The 27,568-nt window shown below is 39.3% G+C and overlaps 4 protein-coding genes across 5 annotated transcripts; 1 reads left to right on the top strand and 3 right to left on the bottom strand.

Annotated features, from left to right (window-relative positions):
- Nucleotides 1–2,972: 2,972 nt before the first annotated feature.
- On the bottom strand, nucleotides 2,973–6,659 carry LOC118415147 (protein FAM136A-like). Its single transcript, XM_035819516.1, has 4 exons — nucleotides 6,462–6,659; nucleotides 6,004–6,115; nucleotides 3,832–3,987; nucleotides 2,973–3,485 (listed from the first exon to the last, which is right to left on the bottom strand). The coding sequence occupies exons 1-3, from the start codon at nucleotides 6,611–6,613 to the stop codon at nucleotides 3,832–3,834; spliced, it is 420 nt and encodes a 139-aa protein (XP_035675409.1). The 5' UTR covers nucleotides 6,614–6,659; the 3' UTR covers nucleotides 2,973–3,485.
- Nucleotides 6,660–7,688: 1,029 nt separating this feature from the next.
- On the bottom strand, nucleotides 7,689–17,548 carry LOC118415146 (haloacid dehalogenase-like hydrolase domain-containing 5). Its single transcript, XM_035819515.1, has 7 exons — nucleotides 17,327–17,548; nucleotides 13,256–13,456; nucleotides 12,590–12,702; nucleotides 12,063–12,182; nucleotides 10,697–10,879; nucleotides 9,996–10,181; nucleotides 7,689–9,606 (listed from the first exon to the last, which is right to left on the bottom strand). The coding sequence occupies exons 1-7, from the start codon at nucleotides 17,435–17,437 to the stop codon at nucleotides 9,219–9,221; spliced, it is 1,302 nt and encodes a 433-aa protein (XP_035675408.1). The 5' UTR covers nucleotides 17,438–17,548; the 3' UTR covers nucleotides 7,689–9,218.
- Nucleotides 17,549–19,858: 2,310 nt separating this feature from the next.
- On the bottom strand, nucleotides 19,859–27,279 carry LOC118416748 (pre-mRNA-splicing factor ISY1 homolog; the record flags this gene model as incomplete). Its single annotated transcript, XM_035821978.1, is given in 6 exon segments — nucleotides 19,859–20,103; nucleotides 20,719–20,848; nucleotides 21,375–21,497; nucleotides 25,294–25,349; nucleotides 26,754–26,815; nucleotides 27,167–27,279. Coding segments are annotated over 6 exon segments (653 nt in total), but the record flags the coding sequence as incomplete, so codon positions are not given.
- On the top strand, nucleotides 21,770–23,557 carry LOC118416749. 2 transcript variants are annotated; one of them, XM_035821979.1, is made up of 4 exons: nucleotides 21,770–22,348; nucleotides 22,508–22,670; nucleotides 22,956–22,974; nucleotides 23,287–23,557. In XM_035821979.1, exons 1-4 carry the CDS (start codon nucleotides 22,256–22,258, stop codon nucleotides 23,444–23,446), a joined length of 435 nt encoding a protein of 144 aa, XP_035677872.1. In that variant the 5' UTR covers nucleotides 21,770–22,255; the 3' UTR covers nucleotides 23,447–23,557. The 2 variants fall into 2 exon arrangements, 1 of the variants encoding a protein (XP_035677872.1); XR_004831257.1 differs by lacking the exon at nucleotides 22,956–22,974 and having other exon boundaries at nucleotides 21,777–22,348.
- Nucleotides 27,280–27,568: the final 289 nt, after the last annotated feature.

The raw sequence follows: 27,568 nt of genomic DNA, 5'->3' as shown, positions 1-27,568 counted from the left end.
GGCTTGCTGCCAGAAGCCCAATCTATACTGTCTTGACTCAGCTCCTGTAGTGATATGTCATCGGAAAACACTTCCAAAATCCTTCAAAACATATAATAGCAATGATGCATCGTTTTTGCGGCAAACTCTCTATGGCTTCAGGCTGTACAGCTGGGGAACAACACTTGGGTTCATTTGGAAACTTGGCGTAGGGAAGTCGAGGCGAGTGGGAGCATTTTAATGACTTGTTGTAGAACAGATTACATCTCAGTCCGCTCGGGAAATTACCTCAACGCTCCCAGAAGACTTCAAACGAACACCGCTCTTCTGAGAAGCACGAAATGGCCATGATCAAGAGAAGAAAACGTGCTATTTGCATTTAAAGAGCAAGCAAAACTATTTGTACATTTTTTTCGACTCGTTACAGTAATGGCATTGCTACAACGTACTGAAATCAAATCGAACTGTTTTGGCTACGTCTAGCTTTTGTGTTTAATTGGATTTCAGTTGTTGTGTATATTCATAACCAGAGAATGAACCAAACCGAGCACCTCTAACGTTGATGAAAGTTATACATTTAGGTTCAGGTTACTAGTCAGGTACATGATACGTAATGCATTGCCAAACAACTGTGTAAGTTCTCAATTAAGTTTCTCTAACAGCGACTCTAACAGTAGAACATGGTACATTTTACTGTGAAATAGCGGCGGTATATACTGGTAGTACACTTGCTGTAGTGTGAGTACTCTCAAGGCGGTTGTTACTGGTTCTACGCGAAGTCTTTCATCATGTAGCAAGTACATTACACCGCAAGATTTGCCTTGTAATCTCCAAGGTCTTAGCGGGAAACGTGACTAGAATGGGCACCTTTGTCCTTCAGGAAGAGGGCGATTGCTTACATAATCCTACTTTTGACTAAACATTTTTCACCTCTCAAGATTATTTCGTGTAAACACACATTTCAAATATAACATATGGGGAAATCAGTGGACATTTCCCACAGTCAGTTTTGGTGGAAGTAATTGTTAACTGAACTATCTGATTGGAATTCTGGTTCCGACCGGCTAGCGTTCAGATGCGTCACTCTGAAGATTCCAAAACAGTTGGCTGCAGTTTAGTGCGCTCCTATCGATATGAGTGTGAACTGCAAGGCGTTCGGGCTAACATATCAATGACGTACGTCTTCCAAAAGTGCGTTTTCTAATCAACGTTGGTGTCGAAGCCATGGAATCTCCAGCTAACTGAAGTCACGAATGCTAATTTTTTCAGCAATCTCCATGTGTATACCATCAGAAGCCTTAGTGTTCAATGGAAAGAGATGGAGACTTCCTTTGTGTATATGATATAACACTGACTGCAGTCTGTCAGTGATGTTTGAAAATTGAATGAAGTTTTGAAAAACCAACTCCAATTATAATGTGAATATCCATATACATCTATTGTCCTAAGAATACCTTGGTTATACTATACTGTAAATGCAATTCTAACTTTGTTGGAATTATTTAATTTGGCAGTAGGAAGAAAATGGAGAGTTCGCGGTGCACCAGTGCTTTTGCAATTGTGATATCGATACTGCCGCTATAGTGAAATACTGTACCCTGATGCCTTTATGGACATAACACTTCTTGTTAAATATGAATTAGACATTTAAAGATCAGTCTGTATTCACTATGTGCTTTGTAAGTATGTATGCCATCATATCATAATACTATACAATGTCTATTAGTAGTAGGTACATTTGAGACCTACTAGTAGACAAGAGGGGAGGCAGAAAGAAGACGGTAAGTATGAACTACATTTACGTACTGTAGTGTAAATGCATTTAAGTTTGCGGAGATTTAATTTCGCGGTAGCGGGTAAAAGGACTTTTTGCGGTGGATTTAAGTTCGCGGTAACACCATAGACTGCAGTCTAATACAATTATAGAAAAAGGTTCGCGGTGGATTTAAGTTCGCGATGAAGTGGTCACCGCGAAGACTGCGAACATTAATCCACCGCGAACATTTCTGCATTTACAGTAGTTTTGAATCCCAGACAACCTTGAACCTTGAACGTGGACATCGGAGATGTCTTCACGGGTCGCAATGGGTCCTTCTTTTCCATTTCCTTCTTCCCAGACAAGCATCAGTCTTTGCAAATATCAATGATGATGAAAGTTGGTTTCAATTGGTACACTGTATTTAATGTCCTGACTTGGTTTACCCTGTCATCATAAACCTATCAAAATCAATGTGTAATTTGTCACAAAGAACTACATGTACATGTGTAGTTTTGAAGCATATTCTTTAGTAACATGCAGAAGTTTACATTAAAGAAAGAGGGATTAAACATTGTTGGTTGCTCAGTAATTTTTTCTTAGTTTGACTCGTTATGTTACACATGTTGTATTGGACATTTGCGTATCTATTCAACCTTCTCCCACCTCACACCCTGTTCATACTCAAATAATCTAACCTGTTTGATAACCGAATCTGTTCTTGAAACGTTTCACTTTTCGGAATGTGAATTCTACCAAACCACTTAGATCTTATCCAGATTGTTTGCAAACCACCTCATAGAGGTAGTTTGAGCAGTTTGTGGTTAAACTATTTTGCTTGATCAATGCAGTGTGATTGCAAAGTGGATAGATTCGGACTTGTCCTTTTTTTTCAGGATTTTGATGACATTCGTATATGGGTACAGCACACCTAAGTAAGTGATAAGCCAATGACTAATATTGAACCAGTTAGAATTTTTGAGTATAAACAGGGCCTAAGTTAGTCCACTGGCTCTCTGTATTGGTTACAAGATAAGCCAGAAGGGAGAAGATTAAGTTTGCATCCAATACAAACTAACTTTTAAGTATTACCACTCTGACACTTATCATTTCATTTCCCTGAGACATAAAATTTTTTATACTAACCTGCTATATCCTGCTACCTCACTCAAAATTGCTTACCTACACAAAATACTTCACAGAAATTGCATTAATTTAGTTTTTTAGTTTTTTTTAATTTAATTTTTCTGTAGTTATTGTTCCTTCAAATACACTCACTACCTTACTTGGTTGTATATCTGTATGCACAACACACTTTCAGTTTCACACACACTATATCTCCAACTAACAAACTATCAAGAATTATACAGGGTTTAACAAGTTTTCTAAAATTCAATTGTCCTATCGGGCAAGTACATGAAGAATTTACTTGCCCACCAAATTTTCACTTGCCTGAAAATTTTACTGTGCATTTATCTACCTCAAGGTACCAAGGTATGTATTTTCACTTCCTAAAATAGAATTCTTTCATTATTGGCTCTATTCTTCTATGTTGACCATGACTTGATGCCATGACTGTTAAAAGTAACAATGGAAAAATCTTCCTTGTCCTATCGGACAAGTGGGATAGAACATGTACTTGCCCAATCAGCACTTTCACATGCCTGGACAATCGGGCTAGTGGACTTGTCCAACCCTGTTATACATTTTGTACAAGCATGCACAACTTCTGTGGGTAAAAGAGACCTTGCTACTGATTCATCTCTGTCTGCAAACTCCTAACTAGTCAAGACTTGATGTCAGGAAGAAGACTGAGGTGTGTGTCTGCACACTTTCACATTCACACACTACATTTCTATGAAAAAAAAAACCTGTAAAGGATTATATAAGTATGCAGAGGTTCTGAGGGTAAAAGAGACCTCGCTATTGATTCATCTCTGCCTGTAAACTCTTACCTAGTCAAGACTTGATGTCAGGTAGGAGACTGAGGTGTGTGTCTGCACACCTTCAGATTCACACAATACATCTCTAATTATCAAATAAACTGCAAAGTGTAAATGATTATACAAGTATGCAGAGGTTCTGGGGGTAAAGGACTATTGATTCATCTCTGCCTGTAAACTCCTAACTAGTCGAGACTTGATGTCAGGTATGAGACTGAGGTGTGTGTCCGCACACCTGCCGATACACTGCTCCATCATTCCTGTCAGCTCCGCCTGGTTTGTGTTACCTGCCTTCATCTTGTCCTGCACCTGAGACAGGTAAACAACACATCTTTAATATGGACATATCTGTAGTCTTAAAAATCTTTCATAACAACTGGCTTCATTGGTGACACTGAAGAAGAGTCTTCAAGAAATCTTTGAATCAAATTCAGTAGTGGAGTTTGATTGGTCTTTAAATGCAAATGGCTTGAACACCCTACGTAATGATTAATTCTTTAGCAGCATAGCAGTTGTTTATTGGCATCTATAGTCTTTTTGGCTTCAGCAAAAAACAAAGATTAAAAAAAAAAAACTTCAGAAAAAAACAAACATTTGTGTGAACCTTTATCTATTGATCATAAGCTCAAATCAGCCTGCTGTTATCTGATATTCTTCCCCTAAACTAATATTCCCACAGTTTTGAAACCACAAAACTACAGGCCTCTTTCTTGGGTACAGAGTATGTCAGGAGTTAGCTGGCTGACGGAGATCATTGTTGCACCTAATACAATACTGAAAATGTTGAAAGTTTGGTGGTGGTTTATCATTTGTTGCACCTAATACAATACTGAAAATATTGAAAGTTTTGTGGTGGTTTATCATTTGAAGTCCTCAAGGTGATTTCTTCAAAGCAAACTTAAAACCATTGCGAAAATTATTGGCTCTTTCCATTCACATTACCCCACTTCCTCCCTACAGTTGAACTAGTAACACAAACTCTGCTGTCAAGGACTGTAACTGGCCGGCAGATTTTGGGCGGACTGCTATAAGCGAGATTCAATCAGGCTACAGTTGAACTAGGACCCCATTCACACTCAGAAAAACGATTCGGATAAAACATTTATCCGAATAAAAAAAAATTCTATCCGATCCAAAATTGCGTTCACACTCGTCTTCGGCAATCCGATTAGTGCGCCCTCAGTCTTATCCGAATGAAACATTAGGTTGAGGTCAAAGGGTAGCGCCATTTCTTACAGCTCAAAATGGCAGGAATCCACCAACTTTTGATGCTGTTGTTCCTCTGGAGAATGTTCTGTAGTCGTAGAAGGGAACGCAATCGACGGTCTTTGATCGCGAGAAGGTTTCACTGACAAAGTCTTCTGCATATTGGGCTAGTTGTAGTACAGCTCAGATGTACGCCACCAGAGCGGCAGATAGAAGGATCTGGGAGCGGGAGCGAAGCCATGATTGGTGGAACAACATTGTGCTTTGAACATTTTCAGACTCGGACTGGCAGAAAAACTTCTAATTGAGCAAACTCACCTTTGATAAGTTGCATCCTATCCACTTAAAGTGAATCCTATCCACTTGCGCGTTCACACTGCCGAATTGTACGAATCGAGACTCCCCGCGGCGCAGTTTTATCCACTTCCCGGAGTTCTATCTACCTCCCCAAGGTGGATCGCGAGGGATTCGAATCGATGAAATCCAAGTGATTTGGGAGCGTTCATACTGCTAAGTTTTATTCGAATCGGGTAGTTTTATTCGGATAACATGTTTTATTCGAATCGTTTTTCTGAGTGTGAATGGGGTCTAAATCTACATGAAGTTAGAGGCATTTACTGTTATAGATGATTCTGAAAGAGACTAATCTGACCCTACTCTCCAAGCAGAGGATGATGGGGAAAATCATAATAATTATTTTTTGTCAGCTGATACTGAGTGATAGCAAGAGATGGCATATAGGAAAAGGCCACGATTTTTTCCTTCAACCTCTACAGTTTCTTATACAGTGAAACTTGTATAAGCGACCACGTCGGTAATGTATTAGGGTATATTAGAGTTTATACTAGATGTTAATATTACAGTAATCTGACCCTATTCTCCAAGCAGAGGTTGGGTTGGGGAATAAGAGTTGCCAGGCTTGACAAATACTGGGAGTGTCGAAAGTATGTCATGTGAAGAGCAAAGATCAGGACACAACAGACTGAAGCCTTCTCTCCTGGATGCAGTATCAAGGTATCAAGGTATAAGTAGTGGCTTCAGGGGAGCGAGTTAGGTAAAAAAATCCCAACCACTAATCCCCGTGACCCAACCTCTGCTTGGAGACTAAATCTGCCCCACCTGGTCCTGACACGTCCTGGCACATCTCTGCAGCCGGCTCTGGAACTCGTTCAGCTCGTTGGTGACCAGCTGCTGGGACCGGCTCAGGGGCTGGCTACATCTGTCTATACACCTGCAGGCAAGGGAGTGGGACTATTACTAGTAGATACTACAGGAATGACTGGGTAAACTGTGCCTACTAGTATCCACCCTCAAACTAAACTGGATGTCACAAATGATCACTTAAAGCTACCCCAACCACGACCAAAAAATACAAATCGTTATATATCTTTTCACTTATGAGAAATGTTATGGGTATTTAATATGCCATGCATGATGAATACCTTCCTAATTATGATATTTTCAGTTAAGAATAACTTAAAAACGGTCTTGGCAAAAAATTATCCCATCAAAACTAGTTCTAATCTGGCGCCCCCCTCCCAATCCAAAGTTTTTCGGCTTTTTTAAAGAGATCGCACCTTCCCACGTCGTCCATACTTGCACTGCTGTCGTCGCAGCATGTTGCACTACATTTAAACATCTTGGACTGCATCTTTCGGATGTAATCGCGCTCGATATCTGTGACCAAAGTTTTGACCGACTCTTCCACACGTGCCTGAGCGTCCGCCATTTTGATGACCTCCGGAAGATGACCTCTAAAGACCAAGTAGGTGAGAGAATTTCACCATGATGAAACAAGACCACATAGGTCATAAAAGAATAGCAATTTTAGTTTACATGCGTGACACATATCGACAAGCATATCGATTTAAGAGCGACCCCTAGCAGTAGATGAAATAAATGCTGCAGACAGGCTGGAATATCATGGTACATTAGCTGCACTTGACATTACAACCAGTCTGCGGCATTTATTTCATCGACTGCTAGGGGTCGCTCTTAAATAATCAATGTAAAATGGTATTTAGAATTTTATTCTTATGTTGTTATTTTCCAACTCGCGTGATGACGCCATTGACACACAAAAATAAGGAGCAGGTTTGCCGGATTGTTGGCAATGTCATGAGTTATTTTAGTTGTGGAGAATTAGTGAATAATCTGCTGCATCAAAGGTAACTTTGATAGATAAAAGTAACTTACAATCTTGTATTGTACTCAATATTGATAACTGATGTCATGAAGTTTTATTGCCTCTACTATATTTTTGAGAGAAAAATACAATGAAACTGTTATTCATGTGCATGATAATCGAAGCTAAAATGTATGTTCTCACATATCTTCCAATAAACAAATGTATCTTCTAGAATATTCAATATGTGTAAATGTAACGTTACATGTCTAGATTTGATCATTCTGCATGGAAAGCAGTTTCAATGCAGTGGTATGTAATGTTACCAAAGCGCTGTACGTTCTCTCAGAAAAAAAATCTATTAGGGGCACTAAAACTCAATGACATCATCCTGATTGTAAAAAAAAAAAATTATATTTAGAATTCCTTCATGGCCAGCTATTAATATTTAGTAAACTACCATACTTTTTAATTCATTAATGAGAAAACAATGGAAGATCAATATGCCAAATTAGCCAAAAAGAAAAACTCAAAAGACAGATTAAATAATGTTATTTCATAGGCAAACTGAGATACTGACTCAAAACAAAATCTGCCTTTTATAGTAAATGATAGCTTCGGTCTTTATCCAGGTGAAAAAAATGCAAGAGCCGCAAAGTAACACACACAAACACACTCATCATATTTCTACTAATATCGTTTACTTTCGAACAGGCACATACCAATCCATGAACAGACAAGAAACAACCTACATAAAGTCTGATCTTCACAAAGTTACAAACCAAAGGTTTCACAAAATACCAAACAATAACATTTTTTCTTCCTTAACTCTAAACCACCTCATAGCGAGGTGACATTACCTTAACACTTAGATAGATGAGGTATTTTACTCTGATTTTGCTCTGAAATACATATATCAAAATGAAATATGACTTCATATATTGCAAACACAAAAACAGACAACAGAAACAGCAGATGAACAGTCAGGTGCCCAGCACCACTGGCAAGTTGTGATTACAAATTTACACAGACTTCATTCAAAATAATATGCAGCCCTTTTTGTTGGTAAATGTAACCCTCCTTGTTCCAGGTCCTTGTATTTGACCTTTGACACAGAGAGGGTTAATGATACAAACATAGCACCACATTTGGCACCCATGCTCCTTCCATGTTATAATTCTATCTCTGTCCACAACATTACAATTAGAGATAGAAGATATCACGCATAGAGTCCCAAATCTTTCTTCACTTTCTTGTTAAACTGCTATAAATTAGATGAAAATAAAATCTAATAAAAGGCAAAGGAAAACCTGTAAAAATCACTTGATGTACATTTTTTCCAAGGACTAAATCTTCTTTTTATACTTCATAAAAACATAACATCAATTACCCACGCACCTCATTTTACAATATTTTCATCTATGGCCCAAGTTTGTGAGTCGTGAATCTACTACTGGACAATCTAAATCAAAAACATAAAATCACTATTCTACTTGATCTCTCTGAATATTTTCAATGATAGCGCTTCATTTTAAAGGTAATCACTAGTAATATACAAGATCTTTACATATACCAGCCAGAAGACTTGACTTTAAAGTGTAGCTATACATATACAGAATATACAGAATTTAAAGCATCTATCGAAGGACTGACACCTGTCAGACTGAATGCCTGTGCGGTGTTTTTCTTATTGCTTAGAGATGCAAAACAACTTTTTACTTCTTTACAAATGTCAGAAAAATACTTTTCTTTGCTTGCCTCACTTAGTAACCAGATATTAGCAGATTTTGAGCAGCTTGCATGTCATATCAATGATTATTTCTTAATTCCAGTCCCTCAGTGAACTCTTCAAAAAGAACAGCTTTTAAAAGCTGTACCTGGACCAGGGCTGTCTCCAGGACCCATCCCTCCATAGTGGGACTGAAATTTGCTTCTTAGAAAGGAAAAAATTGCACAATGTCCTTCCGAAAAATCTGAACCACATAGTATGAAATTGGCAAAATGTATTTTTGTAAGCTTGAAATAACAGATTAAAAGTCTCACAGTCTCCCTAACAGTGAGTGGGACAGAAAATAAAAATCAAAGCTGGGGACAGCCCTGGTCTAGCTACTTAAGAGTGTTGATTGGACTGGAAGATGGTGCGGTACTATAGGGAATAGATATGAAGTTTTCAAATAAATACTTCAAGCCATCAGACACCAAGCCTCTGTCAATGGGCACTCTCTACCTTGAAGATCATGTCTATTGCAACATCTACGTCTTCTGCTTCATACGCCGGCTTCTTCAGCTCGGGATCGAGCTTAAAGTCTCTATGTACATGTCCGTTGTGATTGGCTCTGTATGCGTTCCGTTCCTGCGTCTCCTCCATGTTGGGGCGGTACACGCCCGTGTGTACCAGGATGGATTCGCAGGCCTCGCAGCCGAGCACGTCCGGTACGTCCTCGCCGACCTCCTCCACGACCGCGGTGACCGTACCCTCCAGTTCCACCTGCCGCATCGCCTTCTGTGCCGCCTTCTTCGCCCGAGCCTTCGCTACTTTCTTCTGCAGATACTTGTTGAAGAGGTTGGCACCATAGATGTCTGCCTCGGGATTGTCACTGTCCAAGTGAACAAAACAGACATTGTAATCACTATCACAACAGATGCTATAGGACTTCTTATGTACTTAATCTGAGGATTTCAAGCATCTGGCTCCCTGAGAACTGCACACTTAATCCCTTTATCCGCTGGGTAACCTATATCTGTTGTTGTTAAAAACTGGGTATTTAGGGATATCAAGTCGACTTAATAAGTTAAATCAAACTACAGCATTTTGAAAATATTGCAATTTGACACTGAAGTCCGTGTAGTAAAAACCCAGCACAAAAGTTTGACTCTTTAATATTTACGTCTTTAATATGTGTCTTAAAAAGTTTTCCTATAGACTGTTCTACAAAGACTTCTCCACATCTGGAAAGATATATAACAATGACAAGCTACAACCTACCCGATGGCATAGATAGTCCTGACTTGTTTGAGGCCCAGTTGTTGAGCCTGTGTTTCCACCACGTGTTCAGCATGGTGGTACGTGATGTCGCTAGGCTTCCCGATCAACCCCGTGTACTTCAGTTCTTTTCCTGTTATCTTGTTATAGACAGACTCTAGGCACTGGAGGAACATGCCATGGCCGAACCTGCGAGGTGAGCAGTAGTGTCATGTTAGACTGGTGTGACTGTGAGTTAGACGACAGTACACAATGCATTAAAAGCTATAGCTACAGCAGCACAATCTTCAGTTTCCATTCCACTCATTGTTTGAGAGCCCAAGGTGTTAATTTTTTTGTTGACTCGACCACTTTAAGCTTAATTTTCATTGTTTACTTAACCATATTAAGCTTAGGAATATATACATTTGATGTCATGAAGTTCAAATTCCTTAGACGGATGAGATGAAATTTTTTGCCCATTTGAAGTATCAAATCTTTCTTATCTGAGTGGTAAAGAAGGTTTCTTTATAAAGATTTATGCTACAAACTGCAGGAACTGTTATAAAGAAAACATTTTACAGTTTCATCCAATCACAAAATCTTGGAACACTACAGCTTGTACAAGCTAAGAACATTTTCTGCTTTTCATTACACAAGAACAATGCCTTTTCTTGTAATTGACAGCAAAAAAATTTGTTGAGAGATGAGACATTGAAGCTGACCTTGGCATGGGTGCCTCCGCCATCCACATGAGGTCCATATTGCAGGCCAGGATGGGCATGTGGGGGTCGGGCACCTCCTTGGGAAGGTAACATGGCCGCCCGTCCGTCAGCAACACGTCCAGGATCAGCTGTAGGTTTGTCTCCCACCTCACAGGCTCACCAAACAACACGACTGCCTCGATTCTGTAAGAAACAAAATAAAGGTGTTTAACACAGCCAGTGAATGCTTCTGGGTATCAAATGAGGTATACTGGTAAGCTGGCAACTTGAACGAGTTAATGTTCAAATATCTATGTTTAGCTACATGTAGTGCAACTTATAATTCAAGATACAGATGACAATAACAACATTTAGGGTATGGCTTTAACCACTTAATAACAATGCATTCGTTACTTGAAATACTGGGTGCACGTGCACCAAATTTCTGACTGTAGGTTCACCAGTGCCTCTAGATATTATGAAGGGTTACGCACATACTAATAAACAGTATATTCTTGACATTTGAAAATGATATATCTTTGCTGCATAACTTTCATTCAAAATTTATTCAAGCTATGAAGAGTGGCAAAGTTTGACTGAAAATTCTATGTTACATGTTGACACTAATGTGCACCCAAAATATTTTCTGACTGCACCAAAGTGACTCAGCAAAAATGAGTTTCAAGTGCTAGCGCTTGACCACAATTTATTTTGGATTAACGATAATGATGACAGTCCAATATTTCATATTTCACATTCTCCACGTAAAGTACATTCTTCAACAGTCTTAAATCAGCACTGTTCAAATAAGGCAAATGGCTGTCCCTGCAAGGACATTTCAAAATGTTGACCATTCAGCTCTTTTTCAGGGGTCACTTAGTGGACTTTGTCCACTCATGGAAGACTTATGTAACATTATTTACCAAAATCACAAGATGCACAAAGCACTTATCAATTATGTAACATTATTTACCAAAATCACAAGATGCACAAACATTACAAAACAAGGGCTGGCTATCTTGATAGAGTGAAGTCCATCCACAGTTTGAACTATCAGAATTCATTTCTGAAATGGCCTAAATACCATAGGAGTCACACAGGTTAGGATAACAAACAATTGGGGTCACCCAATTTCAGTACCCACAGAACAAAATTCTCTTCTCAAAACTGCTGAACGATGTTTGTGTACAGAGTGTTTATTGTGTAATTTGAACTACATGTAGCTACTAATGAAAACATGCCTGTTCTTATTTGTACATTTTAAATCCTTCATGTACAGCGGTGCACTTCTTTCCATACATTGGTGTCCTTTGTGACCCAGTACTCTTATTCTCTCCCCTTTCTAACCTGTAATACCACTACACAGTGACACACTTCAATAACCCACCTTGGGAAGTACTGCTCGAATGCACAAGGTGCGTGTTTACGCCTCTTGTGGTCAACCATGTCCAACAGAGGGAATCTGTTCCGTAGTGTGTCAACATCTGTAACCTTTGTAAAACCGAGGCTGAGAGAAGAGTTAAGGTAACAACAGAACTGAACCTAAAAGATATACCATTTTTTACAAGTGCTCGGACTTCAAGAAGTTGTACTTTAAAAAAAATGTGGATCAGTCTATCAGCTTTCAATGTTATTGCATGTGAACAACATTTGATACAACAATGTTATCAGTCAGTTTCCAAAACACAAAATGATGCATGGAAGCGTCACTATCTGTTTTGTCATATTTTGCAACAAACAAGGTTTATGGTTAAATCATATCAGCCCTGTCATGAAAGATGCAAGGCTAACAACGATAAATGTATTTATGAGTAATAATTCCTCTTCTTATGAGTTTCTAGAAGTATACTAGTCATGTAAAGAAATGAACACTGAGGGTAAGAATGTAAGTAATGATTCTTGATGAAAGGATACTTTTTGGCGATTTCGATGATGGGTCCCTGCCCGGACACCAGGACATGTTTGTCATGGAACTGCCTGAACATCTTGAGTGGACTGTGGGACAGGACTACCTGCTCTGGATCCACCTGGGGAAGATGCACAGACAAGATAAGAATGTTAAATCACAGGCGGTGAGAACCCTTTGTAAAGGCACAGGATGAGGGATTTGCTACAAGTGCTGCAATGCTACGGTATGCAACTTCACTCTTTTTACAGAACCACAGCTTTATTTTCACCGACATTTTGCTGACCATCTGTCACTTTCCTCAGGGCAATTCTGACTGGTTCACATTGTACTGCAGCAATATGTGTCACTGCTTAGACACATTTGTGGCCACATCTATAAGCAGTGACACATTTAGCTGTGTTACAATCTGAACCAGTCAGAATTGCCCTGAGGGAGGTGACAGATGGTTGACCCGAAACGTCGGTGAAAATAAAGCCGTGGTTGTGTAAAAAGAGTCTCTTTATTCAAATGTAGAATTGTTTGAAACTATCTGTATTACAATGTTTGTCATTATTCATATCACATTGTTATGATGAGAATACGGTTATTGCATTGTACAGTCAATTACAATTATACAGCAGAGCTCTGTAATTTCAGTGAATTGTATATGTAAGAGCATATCATCTTCTCACCTGCACTTCAAGAAGTTCGGACAGTTGGCGAGCCTTGTTCTGCCGTAAGGTGTTCCCTGCGTTGGTTACAAACACTACTGGCAGTTTGAACCGTCCTTGACTGTCCACAAGTTTGGAGAAGGCGTGTTTAGCAGCGGGGATGGGCGTTCTTCCACGGGTGAGGACGCCATCAATGTCAAACAGGAGCCCAAAACGGGGATCCTGGAGAGAAAGAAATAGGTAATGCTGTTTAGACAAAGAGTTCTTACATGAAAATGTCAGATGGGGTTGGTGAACTGAATAACAATACATGACAAAGCTTCAGTTTCGAAATTTATTTATCATCTGTTTTGCAATTGCTTGATGGTCGCTCTACCTGAGGCAACTTGTTTATAACTTCAAAATGCTTTAATTTTCAGAATTATTTTCACTGTCACAGTGTCAGAATAATAACAAATACAAGCTGGAAGGTGCCAAAGTCAACAACATTATGTGGAGATATACGTACAGGTTACAAGGGGCCTGGGCACAAGCTGGACAAAAATGTTAGAACACATCAGGGTAGTATGCCCTCCCCCATTCCAACATTCCAATGCAGAGAATATAGCCACCATGACAGCACCATCATGTATTGACCTTTGGGCCCATAATGTGCACCAACAGATGTGCTGACCACAAATTGTCCAGTCAGAACTGCATTTTTCATGCTAAGAAGCAAGCATTTTAAACCAGTAATGACCAGAAATATATATGGCCTTGTCTTAGCAAGGACGTCCTTGGTCTGAGTAGTACTTGAACAACTACTCTGAGTAAGGCCTCGACTTTTTGTGGGGCCAGGGCAGTGGAGTCACACAGCTCCCACATTTTCATTCTGCCTGCTTCCCATTGAAGTAAAAACACTGATTTTCCTATCAAATGAAGGATAAATGTTATCTTTTAGATTAAAATTATAGTGTGACATTGAAAGACAAGTATCCTCATGCATTTCAGTTTACTTTGTTCAACTAATGTGTGTTGTAATATGCATCACTTGAGTTTTGGCCAGCCCAAAAAAAGATTACAAGAAAAACATATTTTCTTCAGGACTGAAAAAGGAAAACACAACATTTTTTTCCTAGGCCTAAGTTGACTTACCTTCGCAGTAGTATTTTTTCAGCCAGAAAGTTAAAGAAAAGCATTGTTTTATTGGTATCATGGTACTTAATGAGGGCACTGTTTGAACTTTTTGGCATTCCATTGCAACATTTTCCACACTGATTCAAGCTGACTTTTGCATGTTAACTTCAGGCCAAGTTGTTACTTTCCTAGCCAATCACAACAGGCCTAAGTACTACCTAGCTCAAGTATTGGGTCAGGGTAATACTGCCAGGTCAATGACCCCTGGGTGGAATTTTCCACTAGTAATAATACCCAGCTGAACTGGTTTAACTACCAAGCCTACTGAAGACTGTTGCTGTATATCTCCAGAAAATGCTTCATTCATTGTATTCAACTTTCTGGGTGAAATGCTGTTCTTCTTCATGAAGCTAGTAAACAATCTTAGCACCCAAAGCTGACCCAACAAATATCTTATAACAACTGTACGTTTAACACTAATAGTATGCATGAAAGTCTTACTGAATTAAATGGGACACGAAACAGTGCCACTTTATCAATTATGACCAAATAGTCTTTACATTGATTTGCATTCATATTGTAACAATGCTCACTGGTCTGGTTTGGATTACGTTTTAATATGCAAGGCAACTCCTCACCAGGTAGCACAGAAGAAGCATAATGGCATTGTTGGCACGGATACAAAACACACAGTCCCTGAGCATCTGGTTCCAGTACATACCCGTATTTCCCTGTCTAAAGCAAACCTGCTACCCTGAAACAGTTGTTAAACATAAGTAGACTTCTTCAAACACTTGCTAGGGAATGATATATAACCGCATATGTTAAACTTAAAGTTACACACGCAGTCCCAAATTGCACCCCTGCTTAGACATTGAACACCTTTTCTCCTTTGTCCCTTTTCATGCTCTCTATTTGGGTTCCCTCCTAGCCCTTTCATGGGCCTACTATATACAGGGCTACTCAGGTGTCAAGAAGCTCGGAATAGCTCGATCACCTGACCAACCTTTCTTCTCAGGTGTACAAATATTGCAACAGGTACTAACCGGAGCAACCAGGAAAGTGAGAATGAACCCCAGTGAACTTTGCCCATAGATACTGTGCTACGTGCTAGTCTGCACATACATTTTGAGCACCCCTGCCTCAGTGCCAATTTAATACAATTCGCTGGCTGTAGTGCCAAGTTGTAAATTCAGAATTTAACTATTGCTCACTAATATCAATAAGTAATAGAACTACACAAGCAGGCTTGCTCCGTGCTTTGAAAAATTGAATGATTCAGCACTGGTTTGTTTCCCTGAGCTGATCCTTGAGTTTTTGGCATGTTCTTGATCCTCTTTGGAATGCATGGATGGGAATTTGGGATAAGTTGTGCAGTGAACAGCTCACATGTCAGTTTCAAAGGAGGTGCACATTCTGACAGTAAGTTATGGACATTGAATGTAATTTAACTTTTAAAGCAGGATATACTCATAATCATGATTAATGCGGATCTATAATTCATCCACACCTGGCTGCATTCCCGGTTTTCTCAGAAATTGGAAGTTTGTGCCCTGCTTGTTGAGTTATGCCTGAGGCAGGTTGAGAAATACAAGCGGTAATCTCCAAGCAGATCTATCAGTGGGAAGACAGTATCCCCAAGGGTAGAAAACACTGTACCCAACTGGTCATCCACTTACCTACATGAGTCATGACCAGATACAACCAGTAAATGGATTGTCAGAATTGGCAGCAATGCAAACACAAGATTTTCACTTTTCCTACAAATTTGCCAGCAACCTTACAGGTGTTCCCTTGGTCAACATTATGCTCTAAGCAGAGTAGAGACTAAAGTAGAGTAGTTTCAGCATGGTAGCAGACTAGCAGTGTTGACTCCAATTTGGGCAGCTCTACAATTCTCTGGCTTGGGACTACTTCCTCATGTTTCACTTTCATCTTTGGTGTTGGTACAACAGTTACCTGCCAAATCTACCCTTCAAATTGTAGAGTAGAGTAGAGTAGAGTAGAGTCTTCGGTTAGGTAGGAGTCTTGCTCCAGTTGAAACCGCTCCTCATTCTGTTCGGTCAGCATACCGACATGGTTGGTTTATGTGGTCTGTCCAGAGCCTTGTAGTTGTACATAATGGGGTGTTCTTTCATGGCTCTATCTATTGTAGAACAACTAGTTGAACCACTGTGTTCCCTTGGGATTCACACCTTTCCTTTGATTTTAAACTGATAAAATTTCATATTTTAAGGCAAAAAAAACGACTATGTCACCGTTACATCACGCCCTTGTCCAAAAGGTTCACATGTGTTTACACTGAGATGTCAACACGGTAGTCATGTTGGGATCATACTAAAGGCACGTGAACAGGTAAGACAGACACGCCTTAACATAATGACTGTACAAATTATGCGCGACACCGATTATTTCTTCGTTGTAAATTTACATGAGAAATGGCTTCGCCATTCCGGAGAAAGCCGGTCAATTTTTTACCAGGAAAACGGGTGCACTGTAAACATCAACATCCAGGAAACTGTAGATTGTTTCCGCAATCAAGGAACAAATATACATGTTATATAACTGTATTGATACTGGCACGACCGATTTGCCGACATTTTGTGCGTTTTCCAAGTATTTGGACGATCTAAATCAAAGTAAATAGCACCAGGAAAATTATGCGCGGAGTTTTAGCTCCCGCTTAATTACTAGTATGTCAAACCGGTTGGGCCCGGTTCAACCGTTTTCCTCCGATTTATCGGGAATTTTGTTTAACTTTCCGCGATCATTTTCACACTACGATCTCAAGATTCGATATCACAGAAATTATACAGTGTTCGATCACAAGATTCTGTATGGCCAGACACAAGGAGAAATCAGACAGTGCTGGGAGGAAATCATAATTTTTGACAGGCAGTTCCCTTTCAGTCACGACAGACGTAACGTTACAGAACAAACGATCGCCCTTCAAATAGCCGGTTTCTCTCCACTCACCTGAGGTATATGATGATTGAATCTTCTACTATTTCTGTTGCTATTCCTTTCGCAGCGTAGAAGCCTCACTCCGTCTTGTAGAAGACGAGGAAATTGGGTTCTTGTTGCCATTTTTTCACCGGCGAAGATGTGATCAACTCTGGACCGAGCCGGACGCCGGAGTTTGCGAAAGACGAGTCACCGGTTGGTCTACCCGCAGCTCTTGGATTTAAACCAATCACGGAGCAGAATCTATATTTGCCCTCAAATTTGGTTGGTTACAACCTACAAAATAGTAACTAGTGGTTGGTTGTGTCTTTTCATGTGCGGGAAAATGTAAATTAAAGTTCGATCAAAAACTGACCAATCAGAGTGTTCAAAGATGGGGGTGTGCGCAGCAGGTTGACCAATCAGAGCGTGAGTACGTGGACTACGCCCATGCAGGACGTGACGCACGGATTTTGTGGGTGCGATCTAGGGCATCCTGCCTTTAATAGCCTCTACACCAGTCCAGTGCACGCAGAGGTGTCAAGATAAACTAGCTTCCACCTGAACAGCAATTTCAGTAATGTGTTAACAGTGCGTTATACAAAAATATCAAATGACAGTATCAATACTCAATTTAAGCAACTGAAGCAGAATCAGTATTTTTTTGACTCCACTAAACCAAGGACTAAGCTCTGCAGCAGTCTGCTTCCGAGCCTAACTCAGCGACAGCCCCAGGGCTGTTTTGGCCACCGACATAACCACTGTTATTATCCAGTATGACGTAGGTGACAGAGGTATGACGTTAACACGGTTGCCTATTTTGATGACAGAAATGGCACAACACAGTAAGGCAGCTTCACGTAATAGTGACGCGGGACTCGTCGAGCCCGTACTACAGTCCTCCAAAATCTAGGAAAGGCCCCTCTGTGTCAGAATATGGAGATAGCCGAAATGGCACTCCTCATGTTCTATATAGACTACAGGTTTTGGTTGCCAAACCACAAAGCTTGCAAAGGCCAAGGCCGGTGATATGCTATATAACAGGATAAAACCATACTGGGAGTGTAGTCATGGAAGGATGCCATGTCATGTATGTCCAAGTTGCACTGTGTGCATACATAGAAATTGCTGTTCTCTTGGCAACCATTTATATCAAAGACTGACAGAGAAACTGCACTAGGGTTATAGTCTCAGGCTCTCAGCCAACTGAATACATGTATGGATACAACCTTTCAATTGTAGTCATAATTGGAAGTAGTGCATTTCAAATCGCATCACGAGCTCTAAGTATAACCATCTGCAAAGGTCATCATTACAAGTGACCTTCACTCATATTTGGGAGGTCAGCATGTTAGGTACATCTTTGATGCTACTAAGCTTACGCCATCCAGTAATTAGTGCGTTAAAGAAATCATATCATCTGTTCGAAACTTAATTTCATGCTCATTGTCATAAAGACTTACGACAGAATTCCGAAAGTTTGTTTCATGTGTTTTGTAAGATAACAACAAACATTTTAGATTAATTTTCATCTCTTACAAGCTGCTCCTGTCCTCAGGACCTTCCATGGCTACATATTTAGGAGTTGAAGCTTTTCTACTTTCACTATAGAGACCAGCAAAGGGCAGTACATATGTATGTATACATTCCTTCCTTATTTGTATTCTCTATACCGGTACGTTTATCACATGTACAAAACAAGAGACCAAACTTGTAGCTCTGGCCTTTTACTGGTTCTCTCTTTACAGGCTAATAATTGGAGTAATTTGGCTCTTGGAAGTATTTAGTAACAATCATACTGTGTTTGGAAAACTTGTGGTGACATCACAATGACATGTGACCTACTGGCCAAACCAAGTGCAACCTAGTAAGGTCAGATTCTACACATGCAACTTTGGACTCTGCTATCTGCAGGGTAAGTGTAAGGCAAATAAACAACACACAAGTGGTTCAGCTGTTTTGGAAGAGTACAAAAAACAAGTACAAGAGATAAAGCTTAATATGTGAAGGAAAAGATTGATCAAACAAGTTTTCAGCCATATGAAAAACAAAAAAGGTTTTGTACATTTGTACTACAAACTGTAGTTGAATCATGACTTGTAGACCTAACTACACTAGTACAGTTAAGTTACATACAACCATTTTCTTTTCTTGTTAACAGAATTGATACCACTATTCAGAAGACACAGCTACTACTAATACAAAAATGGAATGTCGAGCATTGGTACATCTAGATCTGCTGTCATATACATGTACAAGCATTTCTTGTCAAGTGTCACAATGCATCCACCTGCAACACTAGCATATCAATGGTGCTGACCACAGCACAATATACACTGTTGGTGTTTTTCAACCTCAAAATATTTAACATAAGTCATTCATCATATACTTTGCTGGTCATTCAGTCACAAAGGTCTTATTTGTTTGCTTTCATACTTAAAGTTACACACACAGAGGCATGTACACAAAAAAGTGTTCAACTTCAGGTCTTCTTGCTTAATGATATTGCTTATTGTTCACTACAGTTATCACATTTATCATTACTTTATGATGGGCACATTACTAGTATAAAAAATATTATGTACAAAATAATCTGTCCCAGTCATATAAGCTACCCATACATATGTGAAGACTGTGGCGTTCATAATCCCATGAGAGTTTTTGCCTCCTTGCTCTGCTCCATGAGTGAGTCGCTGGCATATTTCTGAAGGAGTTCCATCTTCTTTCTTCTGAGGAGGGCCTCCTCTACTTCCTTCTGGGATGGAACTGGTACGTGTGCGATGAACTGCTGCTGACCTTCCTCTGTCTCCCTGTGAAGAGACAGTGGTACAGTAGAAGTCAGCTAATTGCACAATGCAAACGGATTATCACACACTTCTGTCAATTGCATGGAATCCCAAAATCCCAAACCGGTGCAGTCCAGCTGGATAACTTTGCGTTGGTGTAACACCTGGAAAATTGCACGAAATACACTGGCAAAGGGCTGTGCAATTAGACAGCTTCTAGCACTACTGTACATTGTTATGGGAAAACTTTGAAGAAGCATGCAGGCATGGATTGATCAATATACATGTCCTATGTATCCACTCTTTGAATTTCAGAGATTGGGGATGTCTCAAGAACTGTACTGAGACAACAAAACTTGCATCTTGGGATAAAAAAAATCAGCTCCATCCGTCCAAAAAAATCTTAACCTCATGAAATTGATTCCAATGTATTTTCGTACATCAAAATGAAATTTAAGAACATGGGCTCCCAAACAATGGGTGGGGTAGAACAATATTCAAAGCCCTGTCAGGGACCTTGTAAAACATTTTGCTATTTGTCTACTCTTCAGAAATGTATTATGATTTATGATTATTGAAAACTTTTCACCACTTAACATATTGATAATATGGTACGAACAAAAACTAGCTGTTTCCTACATTTTACTCTCCCCTGTCTCCTCCTCATCTGACTCCTCCTCCACAGCATAGATGTCCTCCTCCTCCTCCACATCCTTCAGCAGCCCTGCCTCTTTCTGGGACTTCCACTCAGCCACTGTCTCAGCTACAACTGAGTCACAAATACACATCACATTTAAGGTTCGGATTCTATATTCCACTGACATAGAGAAATATCACATAGAATCTATATACATATAATATGTCACAAAATATTCATTAACAGTACTAGAGGCACTAGACTATCATCCTGAAAATAATTCTGTACAATTGAATTTTAGAAAAAAGAGTTATTGACAGATGTACCCGATAATATGTTTTGCAGCTTTTTCATCCCTTCTCTTTACACCGTTCAACTCTACTGCATAGAAGATCTGTGTAGGAGCCTCTAGGAGGGTCTGCCTAAACACATCAAACAACCTCAAATGACTCTAATATACTTAGGACTTGCTGCATTTTTAAATTTACAAATGCATAAACAATGTATTCAGAGCACCATACAAGGTTGTTGCCCATGTACAATACATATTAAAGCCGTTTGAGGTTGTTTGGGGTGTTTAGGTTTACTGCGTGTAGGATACAATAGGACAAACTATTGGGAGAGTAAATGAATAAAACACTTCTTCCTGGCATCTAACCTTCTTTCTCAAGATCTTGTTCCAGTGGGACCAGCACACCATCATCTTCATCACGGTACCCATAATAGTCTGCATCAACCTCCTTGTACAGCTCTGCCCTAGTTCTTCTTGGAGGGGCTGGGGCTAAAGGAGACAGTTTTACAACATTCTTAAGTATTTTTGAAATACAACTTTTCAAATGGTTAATCTTTCTATACTCTGAACAAAACATGCAGACCACGTGCACCCATGTCCAGTATCAGGGTGAAATGCACGAAGTTGTCCTAAGTTAAGTTAGATGTCTGAAGTTGTCCAAAGTTGTACGAACTTGTCCGAAGTTATGACGTCATCCAAACTTTGGACAGTCAGCCGGGTGGTGTACGGAGTTGTACGAACTTGTCCGAAGTTATGACGTCACGCTAACCATGACGTCATCTAAACTTTGGACAGTCAGCCGGGTGGTGTACGGAGTTGTACGAACTTGTCCGAAGTTATGACGTCACGCTAACCATGACGTCATCTAAACTTTGGACAGTCAGCCGGGTGTACTGATCAGGTCGCGTATTCCTAGGAAGATGTCGCCTAGCATGACTTTGGCGATACATATACTTCACTACGCGTCTACAAGTTTTCTGTGTTACGTTCAAATGTCTCAACTGTCATTTCTAGAACCTTTTTTCTAATGTTCTCATCTTCTTAGACGTCACAATCTGACGTTTACGTCACTAACTCAGGTGTTTTCGTAATTCGAAACCGGAATGCGTTCTTCGAACGGTGTCGTTTTTCAGTCTAACAGTTTGAAACCGTGTGGCGATGAAGTCGCCACGGCTACTTTTTAGTCCGTGTCTTTGACGAAATAGATTTTTTTAACGGGGGAATTACGAACAATATTATATCATATCATGTCGTGCAGTAAATCGTTGAAGGCTACAGATCTCCATTCGTCCTGGAGAGTCGACTTTGACTGGAAGGATTTTCCGGAAGAATTTGTTCAGGTGGGTTAGTCGTATTAATCGCACCTTGATATGTTTTGAGTTCTGACTTTTGATTCATAAATCTTATATTCTTTAGAAGTTACATCTTACAAAACAACAGATTTTTTTATCAGAATGCAGATTACTTATCTTTATTAAGATTTGTCTTATTCTTCACAGGGATGTTGTGCTGTTGCATCTGTTTTGTGCGTGCTAACGGTGGCTGTTTTATATAGCCTTATCACGGTCGCGGCTTTTGCTGTAAGCCATGCACAAGTCTCTCCACCTGACACCAAATGGAGGGAAAATGTTCTTCTGTGGACAGCCATCTGTCTGCCAACAGGTAGATTTACTTCTTAACACCTTTTTATTGTTTCAAATCAAACGTTTGATTCAATGTAGATATAACGTTATATGTTCAAAATTTACAACCGTCATTTCTAGAACCATACCTTGTCGAACATTCTTTTGCTTAATGTCACCAACAGACATTTACGTCATTTGCTCAGGTGTTTTTTTGAAATTCGAACCCGGAATGCGTTCGTAGAATGGTGTCGTTTTTCAATCTCTGTATTGCGCCACGGCTGCTTTTATTTCATTTGTTCTATTCTTTCTAAACATCTATTAGCGGGGATCAATGATGATAGGTAAGCGGAAAATTGATTTTTTAATGTATACAGAATTGCGATGATGTTGATCATTTTTGCGTCGAAATCTGTTTCCATAAGGATTATTTATTATACGCTATTCTTAATATAAAGTAGTTAAAATGACCAGCTACTTAATGTTGTTTACCTGATTTTATTATTTGCTATTGCTTTGTTTAGTTTAGTGTTAGCGTTGTCTTCGAAAAGATAGCATTGATGAGATGATTAAATGAATCGTGAAACGATAAATAGCGACGACAACAATTAACGTTGGCATTAGTGAGTGACAATTTCTTTTTAATTAAAACACAGCGAAGCAGAAGAAGACATGAATAAGTCCATTGAGGCAAACGATGTGATCGGGGGAGAGAAAAGGAAGCTGTGCGCCGCTTCAACGCTGCTGTCTCCACTATGTGATGCAGACGATGACAACGACTTTGCTCTGACAACCAATAAAAGGAGATCAATTTAAACAGTCTTTCTATGTAAAAGGGGTGTGACCGTGCAGGCAGAAAATGGCATACTTCTGTACTAAATGGTGGAAGTACTTCAATTAATTGTTAAATTACAAGGAATAAAATAACAACTAGACTCTACTACTTCTTATGATACAAAGTAGTGAAAGATGACTGCAATACATGTAGTTTATAAGTAGATAGGGGAGATGTTTTCAGGTACTTGTATTTAGAAGTGACGTAAAAAAAGGGAAATATAATATTAAGAGTGAACTTAAATTATTTTGTGTGCATTGTTAAAACGAACGTTAAGAGGAGAAATAAAAGACAAAAAATTGAAATAAATGAATTTTTTTACATTGCATGAACATTGATTTTGTGCTGATTAATGTGCATCTATATTTTATTTGTTTATATGCGTGAGTGGTGTGTATCTTATTTACACATATATAAGTTTTTACTATGTATTAATTAACTTGTTGACCTACCCTGCCTACTGTACAAAGTTAGATGACGTCACGTAACTTTGCACAACTTAGGACAACTTTGCACACTTGTTGACCTACCCTGCCCACTGTCCAAAGTTAGATGACGTCACGTAACTTTGCACAACTTAGGACAACTTCGCACACTTGTTGACCTACCCTGCCCACTGTCCAAAGTTAGATGACGTCACGTAACTTTGCACAACTTAGGACAACTTCGCACACTTGTTGACCTACCCTGCCCAATGTCCAAAGTTAGATGACGTCACGTAACTTTGCACAACTTAGGACAACTTCGCACACTTGTTGACCTACCCTGCCCACTGTCAAAAGTTAGATGACGTCACGTAACTTTGCACAACTTAGGACAACTTCGCACACATGCCGCCCTACCCTGCCCAATGTCCAAAGTTAGATGTCGTAACTTATCTTTGCACAACTTAGGACAACTTCGCACACTTGTTGACCTACCCTGCCCACTGTCCAAAGTTAGATGACGTCACGTAACTTTGCACAACTTAGGACAACTTCGCACACATGCCACCCTACCCTGCCTACTGTACGAAGTTAGATGACGTCACGTAACTTTGCACAACTTCGGACAACTTCGTACACTTGACACCCTACCCTGCCTACTGTACGAAGTTAGATTACGTCATCCAATAAATGTTTTGACGTCATCTGTGACTCCCGATATAGCATCAAAGCCAATGGGAAACGGTTGTAACTTAGTACAACTTCGTACAACTTCGTACACCCTAACTTCGTGCACTTCACCCTGATACTGGACATAGCTCACCACGTGGTGCGGCAGTGGTAGTAAATAAAACAGGATACAAAAATGTACTTAAAAAAAAAAAAATGAAATAAAAAATGGCCAAAAAATCGCAAAATTAAGCATTTTATTATACTGATTGCCAAAAGTGTGATTCCATGTGCACATTTGTGCAGGGCACTCCTATACCAAATTTCAGGTCATTCAGTTGTAAAACCAGGGTACAGGATACAAAGATGTACTTTTTTTGTCAAAAAAAGTTTTTGGCCAAAAAATTGCAAAATTTAGCATTTTGTTGTACTGTATGCCAAAACTGTTATTGAATCTGTGTGGGCATATAATCAAGGCACCTTTGTGCAAAATTTCAGGTCATCCCAGGGCACAGGCCAAAAAAGACCAAAAAAAAACTCAATGAAATCATTTTAGGGGCAGATATGAAAAAAATGAAAAAAAGTCTGGGAGTATTGGCCCAGTCTACCCTTGTGCCAAATTTCTAGTTTTGCGGTCCAGGAACGATGGAGATAATGCATTTTGAAGATTTGACAGGAGAAAGGAGAAAGAAGAAGTGGTATACCTGTGGTATGGCTGAAATATAATGACTTACGTTCTTGTTCAAACAGTTCCCTTACTCCTGGAAGGTCCTTTGCTGCTCCAAAATATCTGATGCAAAATGGGAAGCAGAGAATGTGTTACAGGAAAACAATGGGAACTTGTGCTAAAAGTCATTCAGAACTTCAGCATGAAGGGAAGAACACTGTGGATTATAAAGCAGTTATGATAAAAATAATTAATAGTTTGTAGAATCACACAGAGGTTTCACAATTATTCTAAATAAAGATATTTCTGCACAGTTACCTTCAAAACGTTTCTAAAATGTTCAAAGGAATTAAAATAGATGAGTATTTTCTTAGTCATTTCTTTGAAAATAATTTAATTATTGTGGTTTAGATATTCTTTTATTCAAAATAATTCAGACTTATTACAAATATCACCTAAAAACCCTCATGGTGACTTGGAATGGACTCTATCTTGCAACTATTTGTAATATAAAAGCTCCTTGGCAATACAGTCAAACCTGTATTAGCGGCCACCTTTGCATAACGGCCACCTGCCCATAGTGGCCACTTTTTGTCGGTCCCTTGGATTCGTAATGATTAAGAAATAGGCTTAGCGGCCACCTGTCCAACGCGGCCACGGCCACACGATTTCCGGTCCCGCAGGTACAAAAACACTGCCGATTACGGCCACGCGGACCGCTGATCTATGTTTCGGCACGCGTTCGGCCATATACAGCGGCCGTATCGTCACCCTACGCCGGATTTAAAACCTCTTTGACTTATTTTCAAAACAAAACTTCCTAAACTGGCTGACAAACGAGGTCATATAAGGTCAATAGACGACACCACTATTACGGAGGTAAATTGTGGCAAAGTTACGTTCTAATACATGTATACACTATCGCTGATGTTAATTTACATTACAAAAACATTCTAAATAAATTGTTACAAAGACAAAATGATATGAACTTCAGACTATGGTGGATTGTTTTCTTACATTTATTAAGAGATAAGTCTAAAATGACGTGACTTTTCTTGTGAGTACCACATTAGCATAATGGGCGAATCTGACGTGTGAGCGCGAGCGAGAACACACGGACGGCGAAGTATCAAAGGATACAAGACGAAAGATCAACGAAATATGATACCGGTCTCTTCAGACAATATCAACTGTAGAACATTTAAAACTTTTTATATGTTTTGTTTTCTTAATACATATAGTGTAAAAATCATTGCAGTACATGTACAGTACTGTATTATGTGAATAAAGATCAGTGGGTACTAAAACCATGTGTAACGTATTGCTTGTGGTCAATTAATTAGCATATTCTCTATAGTGGCCACCTCTATATAGTGGCCAATTTTGAGCAGTCCCTTGAGTGGCCGCTATAGACAGGTTTGACTGTATTGGTTGATTGGTACAATAGAAGAAACAAACAGAACAAACTATCTAGACTAATCTTTTACCACTGGGAGTTTTGTTACAAATATACAAACTGACACCTACTTGTATCCTCTATTACCAGGGACTTCTTTGCCCTCCTGGTCTAACATCTTTGGTCCAACTCTCTGGAAAAAAGAAAGAATAACTATTTAACAAAAGGGTTACCTTCAAGGTTTCATACAACTGAAAATTCTCATTGGATATTTCACTTGATCATGAAGTAAAGTGGATTCATTCCTCATGCTCTCTGACATTTATAGCTAAGAATAAATTCACTCCATTTTAAAATACAACCTGACATTTCATATGCCATTTTTCTGAAGTGAAGTATGTATCTTGATAGATTCAGGACATTCCAGGCAATACAAAAAACAAACCACACATTATTTTTTAACCAACATTAAAACATTAATAATAGATAGATGGATCCTGAAAATCATGTAGCCAAGAGATATCACAAATGTCATAGCTCATACCTCATAGTCAGGACCCCCTAGCTCCCTTATTCTCTCCTCCCAGTGCTTCTTCTCTCTCAGTAATTTGTTGATCTCATCATTCAAGTCTCGTATCCGAAATTCTCCCAGACCAGCTGACAAGACAAAAGAAAGGTTCAGATATAACAAGACATTAGCAGCACTTTATAATCAAGCAGCAAAAGTTTCAGACTTCAATGGCAGAGGAATTGGTGTCATGGATGAAAGCAACTTTGCTTTATAAACTTATTTTCTTATACGAACCCTCATCACAAGTACAAATTACTACATGTATATTATTATTACAGTAAAAATGTCATGTTTACCTATGTAATGAATGACTGCCTCTCCTAGCTTAGTGGATCATTCCCGTGGAAATGATTAAAGTTCTGACAACCTTCCTAA

Source organism: Branchiostoma floridae, chromosome 5, assembly GCF_000003815.2.
Source record: "Branchiostoma floridae strain S238N-H82 chromosome 5, Bfl_VNyyK, whole genome shotgun sequence".
Lineage (NCBI taxonomy): Eukaryota > Metazoa > Chordata > Leptocardii > Amphioxiformes > Branchiostomatidae > Branchiostoma > Branchiostoma floridae.
Note: the sequence above shows the minus strand (reverse complement) of the source record. Positions and strands in the feature narration are given on the sequence as shown.